At 41.4% G+C, this 16,697-nt stretch overlaps 1 protein-coding gene across 4 annotated transcripts in view; it reads right to left on the bottom strand.

Annotated features, from left to right (window-relative positions):
• Positions 1-16,697, bottom strand: part of LOC115176393 (growth factor receptor-bound protein 10) — a 100,870-nt gene that overhangs the window by 47,627 nt on the left and 36,546 nt on the right. For 2 of the 4 annotated variants that reach the window (XM_029736413.1, XM_029736411.1), the window contains one exon: positions 11,366-11,462. In XM_029736413.1, coding sequence (XP_029592273.1) covers positions 11,366-11,462 — 97 coding nt within the window. The remainder of the gene's footprint in view (positions 1-11,365; positions 11,463-16,697) is intronic. The other 2 variants (XM_029736414.1, XM_029736412.1) reach the window with 1 other exon arrangement.

The raw sequence follows: 16,697 nt of genomic DNA, 5'->3' as shown, positions 1-16,697 counted from the left end.
AAGTTGTGTGACAAAACTGCACATTTTAGAGTGGCCTATTATTGTCCCCAGCACAAGGTGCATCTGTTTAATGATCATGCTGTTTAATCAGTTTCTTGTTATTCCATACCTGTCAGAGGGGAAATCCTCATTAACAGGGATATACATTTGAGAGAAATAAGCTTTTGTGCAAATGTTTCTGTTGAGTGATCATCTGTTAACACTATTAAATAACGGACACGTCATTTGAAAGATATGAAGTAGTATAAGCTAGGGCTGGGAATTGCCAGGGACCTCACGATATGATATGATCACAATACTAAAGTGCTGATTCTATATGTATTGTGATTCAATACGGCAATTTTATTGCAATTTGATATTCCAAACATACGGTGCATTCTGAAATTATTCAGAACCCTTCCCTTTTTCCACATTTTATTACGTTACAGCCTTACTCTAAAATTGATTAAATAATTAAAAATCCTCATCAATCTACACACAATAAATTTATGAAAAATTAAAAACAGAAATACCTTATTTACATGAGTATTCAGACCCTTTGCTATGAGACTCAAAATTGAGCTCATGTGCATCCTGTTTCCATTGATCATCCTTGATATGTTTCTACAACTTGATTGGAGTCCACCTGAGGTAAATTCAATTGATTGGACATGATTTGGAAAGGCCCACACCTGTCTACATAAGGCCCCACAGTTGACAGTGCATGTCAAACGAAAAACCAAGCCATGAGGTCGAAGGAACTGTCTGTAGAGCTCCGAGACAGGATTGTGTCGAGGCACAGATCTGGGGAAGAGTACTAAAAAATGTCTGCAGTATTGAAAGTCCCCAAGAACGCGGTGGCCTCCATCATTCTTAAATGGAAGAAGTTTGGAACCACCTAGAGCTGGCTGCCTGGCCAAACTGAGCAATCGGAGGAGAAGGGCCTAGGTCAGGGAGGTGACCAAGAACCCAATGGTTACTCTGACAGAGCTCCAGAGTTCCTATGTGGAGATGGGAGAACCTTCCAGAAGGACAACCATCTCTGCAGCACTCCAACAATCAGGCCTTTATGGTAGAGTGACCTGACGGAAGACAGTCCTCAGTAAAAGGCACATGACCGCCCGTTTGGAGTTTGCCAAAAGGCACCTAAAGGACTCTCAGAACATGAGAAACAAGATTGAACTATTTGGCCTGAAAAATGAACGGTGCAAAGTACAGAGAGATCCTTGATGAAAGCTTGCCCCAGAGTGCTCTGGACCTCAGACTAGGGCGAAGGTTCACCTTCCAACAGGACAACGACCCTAAGCACACAGCCAGGACAAGCACACAGCCTAAGCATACAGCCGGGACAAGTCTCTGAATGTCCTTGAGTGGCCCAGCCAGAGCCCAGACTTGAACCCAATCAAACATCTCTGGAGAAACCTGAAAATAGCTGTGCAGTGACGCTCCCCATCCAACCTGCCATCAGTCTTGTTCATCCCAAATGGCACCCTATGGTCCATAGGGCTCTGGTCAAAAGTAGTACACTATATAGGGAAGAGGGTGCCATTTGGGTCAGGGTGCCATTTTGAGTACAGCCCTATGCTTCAGTCCTATGGTTCAGCCCTATGCTTCGGCCTAGGTTTGCAAAGGGAGAGTATATTACTGAAAACCTTCTAAGTTTACCAGTAACCTACCAGAATGTTGGTATCTTTCAAGGATTTTATGTAATCTATCACAAGACATCTAGTGGCCATTTTGGGTACTTCAGATTATCACAGGTGTCTAATTATCTCTGGCCCTTTTAACATTATTCACTAAGTTGATGTTGTTAAGGCCTCATAGAAGTGAGAGAAAGAAATCCAAATCAAGTGTTTGTGGTGGGGGGTGGGACCTGGAGAAGAATGCCTTTCCAGGCCTAGCCCAACCCCTCCCTAGGCCTGCCGTTTCTGGATCCAACAACCCTGCTGAAGAGGGGCCCCTGAGATTCAGCCTCAGCCTATAGCTATGTTTGTCCTCCATATTCAGTCCCAAATGGCTCTCTATTCCCTTAATAGTGCACTACATTTGACCAGAGCCCTATGAGCCCTATAGTGCATTACATAGGGAATAGGGTGCCATTTGGAAAGTAACCCCAGCCTCCTTCACTCCACCATGACTTATCTCCTTATGTAATAACTGAAGGCTGCATCGCGACTCTCCACACTTCTCCCAAAGTGTGAACTTGCACAATCCCCGTCAAAGATTTAAAAGCATTGCATTGGTGTTAAGATTCGCTGGAGAGGGAGTGCCCACCATTGTTCAATCTGTGATGGGGAGTGGGGAGTGAGCAAGTGGGTGGAGAATGAGAATGAGATCCTGCTGCTCACAAACAGCCTAGCCAGGGTATCAGCAGCAGTGGGTGCATCCCAAATGACACCCTATCCTTATAGTGCACTACTTTAGACCAAGGGCCACAGGTCACCTTATCCCCTTAAAATGGTGCACTACTTTTGACCAGAGCAGTGCCCATAAGGCTCCGGTCAAAAGTAGTGCACTAAATAGGAAATAGGGTGCCATTTGGGATGCAGTGTTTATCTGATATCTCCTGCTAATCTCTCTCCCACCTGCCCAGCCCCACTCATGGGAATGTATGGGAGAGAGAGGAGGAACCAATCATTTTGAAGGGGAGCGTCCCATGAGGTTTCTTTAAGAATGGAGCCCAAACACATTATTCACTGCATACCACAGTCCTGTATGATAAAGATCTCATATTAACCCTTCAGCGACCAGACCGCACCTGGCCTTCAGTGTAGCCTATGTATGAACAAAGGAAATAGTAAGTCAATAGTTAAAGCAAGAACACTGAACTAAAGGCAGAATGCAAAGGCTGTGAAAGGCAGCAAAGGCAACGAATAGTAGACTACTACTGGACTGGTAAGAAATGATGGCAAAACTACCACACCAGAAAATTAAAACCTTTAGTCCCATTAACAGCACAACACCATGATACAACAACCCCCACCCCCCACCCCACCGCACCCCACACACACACACACACACACACACACACACACACACACACACACACACACACACACACACACACACACACACACACAGTACCAGTGCAAAACCCAAATAATCTTTCACCTCATTTCGGCCTAGTACTAATTCTCGTACTTAATTATCTGAAAAATTATCATCTGCAAAAGGATTTAGCCAACAAAACTGCACCTTGACATCAAGACATTTCTTTAACACAACAATGTTATAACATCTCATAAGAACATGTCATACCATACCCGGGTCAATGTGTACAGTACATTTGTGTGTGTTGACAAATTATATCTGTCCTTTTAAAAGCAAACCTATAAAACTGCTTCAACCCTTCTCATTCCTGAAATATTGTCACGTCCTGACCATAAGTTCTAGTTAAGTTCTAGTTTTTCTATTTCTATGTTGGTTTTGTTTTGGGTTGATCTCCAATTGGAGGCAGCTGGTCCTCGTTGTCTCTAATTGGAGATCATATTTAAGTAGGGGTTTTCCTTCCTGGGTTTTGTGGGTTATTATATTTTGAGTAGTGTTTGTTTCTCTCTGCGTCACGGTTTGTTGTTTTGTCGATTCAATTATTTATGTCTTGCAAAGTTTCACAGATTTAAAAAAATGTGGAACTACAACCATGCTGCACTTTGGTCCGCTCCTTTCGACAGCCGTGACAAATATCTAATTATTCAGGGTGCCATTCCAACAAAAGACTGTTGTTCTTTCTGCCTAAGCACCAATGACGTTTATGACAAACACACAAAGTAGGTCTTAGCCCTCAGCTCTATTAAAATCCTATAAGCACAAGTGTGGGTTTTGGGGAAAAGGAGATCGGAATTTCACAGAGGATTATAGCACTACAACAATGTCATAACACCAGAAATATATTCCATAAATATGTATGAGCTTCTGTCATAAACATTGTGCTATGGATTTAGGGATGACCATGAGTAATTGAGTACTCGAATACTGGAACTGATGTCAAAACTTGATCTTTAAACAGAGGCAAACATTTTTTGTCTAATACGGTGTGGCGACAAAGCGTTAGGCACATCTCTCTCCATGCACACTCTTCCGCCAATTTGTGCTATTTCATTTATTTCATGGTGTGAATTGTTTGTCAATGTTTATGAATTCCCTGCTATATATATATATCAAAAGTATAACCACTGCAGTAGTAAATCACTGCAGTTTTCATTTTTTTTGCCCGCGCTACATCAGTCTGCTCATACAGGACTAATAAAGGCCCAGCACTACTTTTGGAATAAAATTTTAAAATATGTATATCGTTTTTTTTTTCATTCTGATTTTTCAGTGGGTGCTGGAGCACCTTCAGCACCCCTACTTCCCACAGCTATGCATGTCTGTCTGGTTGCTCCATCTTGTCACTATTGTGTGAACGTGCACGCTTGAGTGTGCACAGATGTTGGCTATACCTGGCCCGAGCGCCAGGATAGGCATCGGCATTAGAGTTCCGAAATCTACATTTTCAAAAAGCAGACCATCAAAAAACCTGCATTTTATGTTGAAAGTCTGTGTTTTGTTTTTTAATTCAATAGTAATCAGGGGCGTTTTTACTTCACAGAAATACCATTAGTGCAACACATTATTCGGAAAATAGCTTAATTTTCATCAAAGTCCAACGTTATTTGGTTAACAGCCACACAAGTAAATGAGCTTACAATGAAATAAATAAAACTACGCATGGCCATTGTACTGTATTTCTAATGTTTATCCTTAGAAATGTAGCCAGCCATTTCCTAATCTAATGTTTTGCTTGAAGTTAATCTAGCATTTTACCAGATAAAAGGAAGCTACACACAGAAAAGTAACTACACATCTGTCAGAGCGCTGTCTGCTGATAGAATCCTAGTTAGTGAATTGTCATCTGAGTGGAGAAGCACAACTGAAGCACAAAATGAGTCTGATGCTGAGCAGAAATTACAATAATAGACATTTTAAATCTGCGTTAACAAAATACAGCAAGATATTTCTTATGCGTTTTATCTTCTTTTTTTGCATGAAAAACAGGGGACAAGCAGCAGTAGCAATCTCGCGTCACATATTTTGCCACTGCAAAGTGCAGCTGTGAGTGAGCCCGCCAGAGCCAAGCAGATAAAACAGCTCTATGGTTTCAATTAATGATTTTCAAACAGCACTTCTTTTTCATTGACTGAATATACAGTACCGGTCAAAGGTTTGGACACACCTACTCATTCAAGGGTTTTTCTTTATTTTTACTATTTTCTAGATAATAGTGAAGACATCAAAACTATGAAATAACACATAAGAAATCATGTAGTAACCAAAAAAGTGTTTTTTACAGTGAGGGAAAAAGGTATTTGACCCCCTGCTGATTTTGTACGTTTGCCCACTGACAAAGAAATGATCAGTCTATAATTTTAATGGTAGGTTTATTTGAACAGTGAGAGACAGAATAACAACAAAAAAATCCAGAAAAATGCATGTCAAAAATGTTATAAATTGATTTGCATTTTAAATGAGGGAAATAAGTATTTGACCCCTCTGCAAAACATGACTAGTACTTGGTGGCAAAGCCCTTGTTGGCAATCACAGAGGTCAGATGATCACTGTATATTTGAGATGAGACTCTTCAAAGTAGCTATCCTTTGCCTTGATGACATCTTTGCACACTCTTGGCATTCTCTCAACCAGCTTCATGAGGTAGTCACCTGGAATGCATTTCAATTAACAGTTGTGCCTTGTTAAAAGTTAATTTGTGGAATTTTTTCCTTCTTAATGCTTTGAGCCAATCAGTTGTGTTGTGGTAGGGGTGGTATACAGAAGATAGCCCTATTTTGGAGCAGTGGCTTCTTCCTTGCTGAGCGACCTTTCAGGTTATGTCGATATAGAACTCGTTTTACTGTGGATATAGATACTTTTGTACCTGTTTAGTCCAGCATCTTCACAAGGTCCTTTGCTGTTGTTCTGGGATTGATTTGACTTTTCACACCAAAGTACGTTCATCTCTAGGAGACAGAACGCGTCCTTCCTGAGTGGTATGACGGCTGCGTGGTCCCATGGTGTTTATACTTGCATACTATTGTTTGTACAGATGAACGTGGTACCTTCAGGTGTTTGGAAATTGCTCCCAAGGATGAACCAGACTTGTAGAGGTCTACAATTGTTTTTCTGAGGTCTTGGCTGATTTCTTTTGATTTTCCATGTTGTCAAGCAAAGAGGCACTGAGTTTGAAGGTAGGCCTTGAAATACATCCACAGGTTCACACCTCCAATTGACTCAAATGATGTGAATTAGCCTATCAGAAGCTTCTAAAGCCATGACATCATTTTCTTGAATTTTCCAAGCTATTTAAAGTAGAGGTCGACCGATTAATTGGAATGGCCGATTAATTAGGGCCGGTTTCAAGTTTTCATAACAATCGGAAATCGGTATTTTTGGACACCGATTTGGCAGATTTTTTTTTTTACACCTTTATTTAACTAGGTAAGTCAGTTAAGGACACATTCTTATTTTCAATGGCGGCCTAGGAATGGTGGGTTAACTGCCTTGTTCAGGGGCAGAACGACAGATTTTTACCTTGTTAGTCCAACGCTCTAACCACCTGCCTTACATTGCACTCCACGAGAAGCCTGCGTGGCAGGCTGACAACCTGTTACGCGAGGGCAGCAAGAAGCCAAGGTAAGTTGCTAGCTAGCATTAAACTTATAAAAAACAATCAATCTTCACATAATCACTAGTTAACTACACATGGTTGATGATATTACTAGTTTATCTAGCGTGTCCTGCGTTGCATATAATCGATGCGGTGCCTGTTAATTTCTCAACAAATCACAGCCTACTTCGCCAAATGGGTGATGATTTAGCACTGTCGTTGCACCTAACCATAAACATCAATGCCTTTCTTTATGTCACAGAATACGTCATACTCTTCGGCGAATATGTCGTATGGGAGATAGAAGGACCAAGGCGCAGCGGGATTGTGGATACTCATGTTTATTACTGATAAAAACATGTAAGGTATCCACTTGAGAAAAAACAAAACAACAAACAATACTCACAACGGCAACAGTGTGGCAGGCTCAAACAAACGCAGTGCACACAACAATTCCCCACAACCCCAAAGACAAACACACACACCTATATAGGACTTCCAATCAAAGGCAACTATACACACCTGCCTTCAATTGGAAGTCCCAATCAACAACCCAACATATACAAACACAAACCTGCCACGTCCTGACCCCAAAACTAAAACACTAGCTCCATCTGCTGGTCAGGACGTGACAGTACCCCCCCCCCCTCAAGGTGCAGTCCCCGGAATGCACCTACCAACAGAAAAACACCAACAAAAAACCCATAAACAATAACCCCTAAACAATAAGGGAGGGAAGGGAGGGTGGCTGCCGTCACCGACGGCACTGTGCTACACCCTCCTTCCCCAACCCACCTATCCTGGAGGTGGCTCCGGTTCTGGCCGTTCCAGGCAGTCGGGCCACTCTGGCAGTTCGGGGCAGTCTGGCAGCTCGGGACAGTCTGGGCAGTCTGGCAGTTCGGGACAGTCTGGGCAGTCTGGCAGCTCGGGACAGTCTGGGCAGTCTGGCAGCTCGGGACAGTCTGGGCAGTCTGGCAGCTCGGGACAGTCTGGGCAGTCTGGCAGCTCGGGACAGTCTGGGCAGTCTGGCAGCTCGGGACAGTCAGGGCAGTCTGGCCACTCCGGCAGTTCAGGGCAGTCTGGCCACTCCGGCAGTTCAGGGCAGTCTGGCCACTCCGGCAGTTCAGGGCAGTCTGGCCACTCCGGCAGTTCAGGGCAGTCTGGCCACTCCGGCAGTTCAGGGCAGTCTGGCCACTCCGGCAGTTCAGGGCAGTCTGGCCACTCCGGCAGTTCAGGGCAGTCTGGCCACTCCGGCGACTGTTGACTGGCGGGCAGCTCCGGCGACTGTTGACTGGCGGGCAGCTCTGACGACTGTTGACTGGCGGGCAGCTCTGACGACTGTTGACTGGCGGGCAGCTCCGACGACTGTTGACTGGCGGGCAGCTCCGACGACTGTTGACTGGCGGGCAGCTCCGTCACACAGCCCTTGTGCCCCCCCCTAAAAAATTCTTGGGGGTGCCTCTCGGTCTCCCAGTCCTTGCCAGCCTTCTTCCGCTGCTTGGTCCTGTGAAGGTGGGTGGTTCTGTCACAGTTGTCTTCATGAATGGACCACGGCGCAGCAGGTATGTGAATACTCATGGTTATTTATTACCAAAAAAAGGAGTAGAGCATCCACTTGAAAAACCCAATGACGGTGACAACAGTAGCAGTTTTACAGGCTATACACGCAGTTTAAAAACAATTCCCCACAACCCCAAAGACAAACACACACACCTATATAGGACTTCCAATCAAAGGCAACTATACACACCTGCCTTCAATTGGAAGTCCCAATCATCAACCCAACATATACAAACACAAACCTGCCACGTCCTGACCCAAAAACTAAAACACTAGCTCCATCTGCTGGTCAGGACGTGACACTTTAAAATCAATACACAAGTATATATTTTTAAACCTGCATATTTAGTTCATATTGCCTGCTAACAAGAATTTCTTATAATTAGGGAAATTGTGTCACTTCTCTTGCGTTCCGCGCAAGCAGTCAGGGTATATGCAGCAGTTTGGGCCGCCTGGCTCGTTGCGAACTGTGTGAAGTCCATTTATTCATGACAAAGACCGTAATTTGCCAGAATTGTACATAATTATGACATAACATTGAAGGTTGTACAATGTAACAGCAATATTTAGACTTAGGGATGCCACCCAAACGGTTCCGTATTTCACGGAACGTTTTGTTTTCGAAATGATAGTTTCCGGATTTGACCATATTAATGACCAAAGGCTCATATTTCTGTGTGTTATTATGTTATAGTTAAGTCTATGATTTGATATTTGATAGAGCAGTCTGACTGAGCGGTGGTAGGTAGCAGCAGGCTCGTAAGCATTCAGTCAAACAGCACTTTCGTGCGTTTGCCAGCAGCTCTTCGCAATTCTTCAAGCATTGAGCTGTTTATCACTTCAAGCCTATCAACTCCCGAGATTAGGCTGGTGTAACCGATTTGAAATGGCTAGCTAGTTAGCGGGGTGCACGCTAATAGCGTTTCAATCGGTGACATCACTCGCTCTGAGACTTGGAGTAGTTGTTCCCCTTGCTTTTTTGTGGAGCGATGGGTAACGATGCTTCGAAGGTGGCTGTTGTCGATGCGTTCCTGGTTCGAGCCCAGGTAGGGGCGAGGAGAGGGACGGAAGCTATACTGTTACACTGGCAATACTAAAGTGCCTATAAGAACATCCAATAGTCAAAGGTATATGAAATACAAATGGTATAGAGAGAAATAGTCCTATAATTCCTATAATAACTACAACCTAAAACTTCTTACCTGGGAATATTGAAGACTCATGTTAAAAGGAACCACCAGCTTTCATATGTTCTCATGTTCTGAGCAAGGAACTTAAACATTAGCTTTCTTACATGGCACATATTGCACTTTTACTTTCTTCTCCAACACTTTGTTTTTGCATTATTTAAACCAAATTGAACATGTTTCATTATTTATTTGAGGCTAAATTGATTTTATTGATGTATTATATTAAGTTAAAATAAGTGTTCATTCAGTATTGTTGTAATTGTCAATATTAAAAAATATATATATATTTTTTTAATCGGGAGACTAATCGGTAACGGTTTTTTTGGGTCCTCCAATAATCGGCATCGGCGTTGAAAAATCATGTAAACTTGATTGTATGTAAACTTCTGACCCACTGGAATTGTGATACAGTGAATTATAAGTGAAATAATCTGTCTGTAAACAATTCTTGGAAAAATTACTTGTGTCATCCACAAAGTAGATGTCCTAACCAACTTGCCAAAACTACAGTTTGTTAACAAGAAATGTGTGGAGTGGTTGAAAAACTAGTTTTAATGACTCCAACCTAAGTGTATGTAAACTACCAACTTCAACTGTAAATGTGCACATATTTTTTTCCCAGTGTGCGCCTTGTGTACTAAAGATACTGTTTGTTTTTTATTTGATACTCGAACAGTTAAAAAAAAAGTTAAATCTATATGGATATTAGACAATGCGTTATCAATAATATTGACCAATGTTTAAATGTATAGTTTCAACGGTCTAAACAATGAACAGTTGCCTTTCATGGTCATCCCTGTGGCTCAGTTGGTAGAGCATGGTGTTTGCAACGCCAGCATGGTGTGTGCAACGCCAGGGTTGTGGGTTCGATTCCCACGGGGGGCCAGTACAAAAAATAATAATAATAATAATTTTAATAATAATAAATAAATAAATAAATGCATGACATGAAATGTATGCATTCACTACTGTAAGTCGCTCTGGATAAGAGCGTCTGCTAAATGACTAAAATGTAAATGTAAAAATGTTTAAAGTATACAATGGTTATCAATGCATTCCATTATTAATTTATTTATTCCCTCAATCTGATCTTGATATTATGGAGGGAGGGAGGTCTTGGCACATAAACATTTTGTGGCAAATATATTTTTTACAAAGCGTTCTTTTCTAGCATTCTTTTACCCTAACTCTCATATTATTATAGATCACTTGTAATGGAATGTTTCCCCATTCATAAATTCCAGTGCAGTGCTCTCCCTTGACAGTAAAAAAATTACAATGTAATTTCCGCTCCATTTATTTCCACGACAGCACCAAGCTTTCTCATCCACTACCAGACAGTTCAAAAACCTTCAAGCTTTACTTACATCCCATGCTGGGGCAATATTGTGCGTAAATCTCATGCTCCGATTATCATGGATGAAATTTGTATAGCACAATTAGATTGAAAGCTTAATTATAATGGCACCCCATGTCTTTACAAATCCCCCTTTGAACTGCTGAAATGTTTACAGCGGAAGAGCCCCAGAATATACATCCTAATCTGAATTTAATGAGCAACGGAGCCCTCTGCCATAAAATGCATCAACAGTAACCCCCACCCATATCAAAGCGTGCACGCATGCACAAACAAACACTGAAAAGACACACACACACACACAATTAAACTGGAATACAGAAAATGAGACTGCAAATCTCTGAAGCTGCAATTCCAATACAAATAGGCCGCATCTCAGAACATAATCTTGTTAGTGACATTAGTATTCTCAGAGGAAAAAACTGTGATTATTATTATTAAACAGTTGTCTTTGTTTTCTGAGGTCAATTATGCAGCCTCAAATATGTGACATCCTACTTCTGGAAATGTACTGACAGACCATCAATACTTACACCATAAAACTAGTCTACATCTGTCAAATAATTTGAGCTGTGACACAATAATCAAATGAATATTTCCATGCCAATTTCTAAGTACTGACATTCTAAGAACACCAACCTTGATGGTTAGGAGAGTTCCGGTTGGTTGACTTCTGGAAACTCGGCCCAATTAGATCTGCTGGTCTGTGATTGGAGGCTCGGTCTACATTGTCCTGCTGAGAAAAAAGCCAACATAGCAGTCATATGCCAAAAGCATTTATTCACAACTTCAGCATCACATCATAACACTGGGTTTGTCTTTGTCTATCTAGTCTAACACGCAGAGGTACCTTCATTTGGATAAGACCGTATTGTATGAAGTATCAATCTGGTCAATCATGAGGTTAAAAAAACAACACAATCTCATTGCAGTGCATGTACGCCCAAGCGCGTGTGTGTGTGTGTATGTGTGTGTACAGGCCTATACTTGGCTCTCCTCCTGCCGGTCTAAACCAGAGCATCCCCTCAGAGCAGCGCAGGGCACTACCATGAAGAGGCAACATACCAAGTTGCCTCTTCTTCCACCCAACCACCCCATGTTTTAGGCTGGATATGAGATTATGGCAAAGAGACTAATGAACTAGAATCAGCTTCTGGGTTGATTAAGAAGACTCCATACTAAGCTGTTGTCTTCAGTAGCAGTTAGCGTTGCAGTAAGCAGTTGTCTTCTTTCAAGGGCTTGGAAGCATTTACTGTTGCAGTAAGCTGTTGTCTTGAGTCAAGGCCTAGGAAGCAGTTTTGATTTTTTATTTAACTAGGCAAGTTAGTTAAGAACAAATTCTTATTTACAATGATGCTGGGCCAATTGTGCACCGCTCTATGGGACTCCCAATCACAGCCGGTTGTGATACAACCTGGAATCGAACCAGGGTCTGTAGTGCGCCACTCGGGAGACTCCCAGTTACTGTAGCAGTAAGCGGTTGTCTTCAGTCAAGGCCTAAGAAGCAGTTATTGTGGCAGTAAGCTGTTGTCTTCAGTCAAAGCCTAGGAAGCAGTTACTGTAGCAGTAAGCAGTTGTCTTCAGTCAAGGCCTAGGAAGCAGTTACTGTGGCAGTAAGCTGTTGTCTTCAGTCAAGGCCTAGGAAGCAGTTACTGTTGTAGTAAGCTATTGCTAGCTAGTTTGTCCTAGGAGATGAACATTGGGGTTGTTATTTTACCTGAAATGCATATGGTCCTTTTTTTTGCTGAATCTTTGTAAAGTTTTGAGCAGGAGTCATACAAATTGTGTGTTTATATACTCCGATGATTAATCCACAGATAAAAGGGGAAGCCTAGTTAGTTTTTAGTTAGTTATCTTTGATTAACTCTCCTCTTTCATCTTTCAAGCATGTATGCTTTGTGTGCTTGTGAAAACCAATGAGAAGATTGCTGCGCGTATTTTAGCATTCGGCAACACAGGCACTCGTTGATGTGCATGGATAAAATGAGTGAATAACATGGACACGTTAATTTATATTGTGACACTTGCGCACGAAACTCGTCCGGTCTGCTTTCCCTGTTAGTCCACAGCAGAAGGACTCGTGTCTCAGTCTATAGGATATTAATCCAGGCATTGAATGTGTTCAGTAGAACCATAGAATGTGTTCAGTAGAACTGTGTCCAGAGGAGACAGTACAGGTGTGAAAAGCGATCCACTGGGTGAACCACAGCGTTGAAAGCCAATGTTCAGAGTTCTCCCCAGTGTTTATGCTAGTTGTTCGGTAGATAGGCTAGTTGTTTTCTTTAAAGCAACTTTGCTTTGTTCTGCCTCAGATGTAGGCCTAAACAACAAGTAGCAGAGAACTTGATACCATTACAGGGCTTCCCACAGAAACACATGCTCCCAGAGAACACTGTGTCTTCTTGGAGGCTCGAACAGTCTTTCGTTATTTTGAACACTGGTTTTCATGGTCGACCCTCAGTAAGTATGATTCACAACTTGAAGGAGCCCACTTCAATAAATAAACTCTACACAATCGAACACCAGCTTAATTCAGACACTCTGAGATGAAACTATTGACCTAACCACTATATGTTGGGTTTAAAGCGGTAAATAAAGTGCAACTACAACACTTTGTTTTAGTGATGCTATCTCAAAACATGGCCACCTACATTCTACACCATAGAAATAGAATTAATAGAATAATTCAGATTTTTCTATGATCTACTCTGCCACAAACTCAAACGTAGGCAAGGGTTAGTACGTAGAGAGGGGTCATAGTAAAGTTGGGGTCAGGTTTATAAAAAGGGGCAGATATAAGGGAGATATGGGACCAGGACTAAGGTAGGGGCCAAGATAAGGTCAGGGTTAAGGGTTAAGAACAGGGTCAGTGGTATGGTTCAGGCTGAGGTTAGGGGTTTGAACAAGGTCACGACAAGGCCAATGTTAGGGTTGTGGTGTTGAAAGGGGAGTGCCTGACACAATAATCACACATGGGTCCTTCATGGGGCTTTGCTAAGAAGAAGCACTATGCTTTCGGATGAAAAAATAACTGTTGTGTTATGTGCGATAAAAACTATTGATTTGCTGACAGTCCTCGTCAAGGCTAGTCTGTTAGAATAGAATGTTCTTAAACACCCTGAGAGCAATTTGAGTTCCTTATTAGCCTACATAATTAAGTAAGAAGATCAAGAGTTCAATTTGGACTTTCCACACTGTGCTGTCTCTTTGGAGACACACAGAGAGGATGAGAATGAGAATAGGTGTGGCCTATTATTTGTTTCCACAGTAATGGGTGGATATAGAATAGCCTAACAGCTGTTAAGTACAGTAGGCTACTGTACGTCATTCCTGTATTGCTATCGTCCGGCACTAACACACCCAGTACACCCACTAGAATATAAAATAAACACAGCCTCTTTCCATATGCAGGGCTACCTCGCTGAACAAGTAGGGGCCTATTCATGTTTAGGCCTTAGTTCTATTCTGGTAGGCGTATTCATAATACTCAACACTGGTTCACTTTCCTCAATAACTGATGTTGTGGTTTTGCATAGTGCATTACTAACTTTCATGAGGCATTTCCTAAATGTTAGCTCTCTATAAAACCAGCCTAATCCTCACACTAAGGATCATTTAAATGCTACCTCACATTCCAGAAAATGTCACAATTTCTCCCACCTTGAACTTCCATTGGTCATTCTATTACGTTCAAAAGTCACATTGTTTAACTCTCCTGAATAAAAACAATAACAATATGTGGTCCAATTGTCATAGAGTTTCATTGCATGCTAACCTAAATACAAGTGCATGGATGTATTGTGGACTAGAGGCTAGGGTGAAATGGCCTACTCTACTGCTAGATGACGCCGAACTCCTAGTCTAGTAGCCTAATTCTGTAGGATACTTAGCCCTGCAACATAATGGTAAAGTCAAATACCAATTTAAATAGCAGATTTTATTGCTGTATGTTTATGTAGATAAGCCTACGGTTTCCATTGAGGTTTCTCTGGTGGAGAGAGAGAGTCTTTGAAACACTGAACTTCTTTTACAAGTCAGGGCACATTTGTCTTGTAACCCACTAGATGCCTAAAATGCATCCTGATTCAACAAACGCAGCTCAACCCAAACCTTTCCTGTCGGTCAGTGTCTCAAAAATAAAGTAAAAGAACCAGATTTTTGAATCTCCCTATTTACTTCCAAGAAAAACCAGAACAAGAAAGCTTGACTTCCAGGAACAGAAAACCATATGCTTCTGCCAGAAAAATCCCCACTTCATTCACTCTAAAAACACATATAAAACTCAAGGCGAAAGAATGTACTGCTCTGCAAAGACTGATGTGTTTCAGGGAATAAGATCAGCTTTAATGGCTACAGCAGCGTGAAGCCAGAGCCTTAGTCACAAATGGCATGATATTCACTACATAGTGCACTTATTTTGACCAGAGCCCTATGGGCCCTGGTCAAAAGTAGTGCACAACATGGGGGATAGGATGCCATTCGGGACACAAACAGAGTCAACATAGCTGCCGACCAAATTATAAACCTATAGCTAACCTATATATATATTTCTCTCTGCAGAACTTTGACTCATGCTTCTATGAGCAATGTTATAATGTGCTGCTTCACATTGAACATTTGTATTTAACCTGTCATTTCCATAGAGATTTTCCTTGTAATCGTATTCTAGGCAGTTCAATTCTTTGAATCTTTTAAACCTGCAGTATGTCACTTTTTGAAGCGGCAGATCTATGTGCACTATTTCTATGCATCCCTAGCTTAAATTTAGTTTTGTACACCAGCTTCAAACAGCTGAAAATACAATATTTTTGGTTATTGAAAATATATTTCACAGCAGTTTAGATGGTACAATGATTATCTACACTATACTTGCTTGTTTTGTCACAAACTGAAATTAGGCAAACTATTACCATTTTGGTAACACTTTACTTGACACCCAGTATGACACGGTCATAACTGACATAACTTGTCATAACCTGTCATAATATGGTCATAACACTGTCATGACACATATTTACACATGTTGTGACATATATTGCGTTATTTTATGGCTGGTTATGACACCTACATAAAAATGTCAAAATCCACATTTATTAAAATGTGTTTTTCCCGTTCAAGAAGTTTCCTTTCATTTGAAGGTTTGTTTCTTAAATCCTTAGTTGTTGTAATGAAATCTTTACAGTCATGCTTTCTCATCATATTTTAAATAACACTGTCATGAAGCATTATGGCCATCCTGGGTCACTTGGACTAAGAAAATACACTTTATGACACTGTCAAGAAGCATTATGAGCATCATAATGCCAGATAATGCCATACATCCCGGTATATCAGTCATCAGTCAAAAAGAGGGTGTCTTGTCCTGCTCCTGAAATCTGCTGCTGCATTCATCCCAGTCATCAGAAACACAGCATTGGGGTAGGTGCATGTCTGACATCAATATGTGCACAATTACAATCACTTAAAATGGCCAATTAAAAAAAATATATATATATAGCATAAACATAATGTGTCATGACAGTGTTATGACCATATTATAACAAGTTATGTCAGCTGTTATGACATGGTTATGACCGTGTCATAACGTGTTATGATGCTGGGTTTCAAGTAAAGTGGTACCCTTTGTAGCAACCAGGAAATGGCGGAGCAATTTCTGCATAGTGCATCTTTAAATGTCACTTATTTCTTCAGAGTTTAGGCCTGCGGAATCCTATTTACATTTTACAGTCAGTATAAACTGAAACAGTAAGCCATCTTGACAAATGGAAACTACTTTAGCAAGTAGGCCAACCTCTGTTTCCAAGGAATATGCCTAGTCTATTCAGTACACTAAAACATTAAACTAACCACAATACTATTTAACACAGACTCTTGAGCTCAATACTAAGTCCACAGCTATGTAGCAGCCATAGTCCGATGGTTCATTATTACATATTTACGAACCTCATTGCTTTGGCTGTTTTCGAGTTGC

Source organism: Salmo trutta, chromosome 37 (assembly GCF_901001165.1).
Source record: "Salmo trutta chromosome 37, fSalTru1.1, whole genome shotgun sequence".
NCBI lineage: Eukaryota > Metazoa > Chordata > Actinopteri > Salmoniformes > Salmonidae > Salmo > Salmo trutta.
This window is presented reverse-complemented; position numbering and strand designations above follow the sequence as displayed.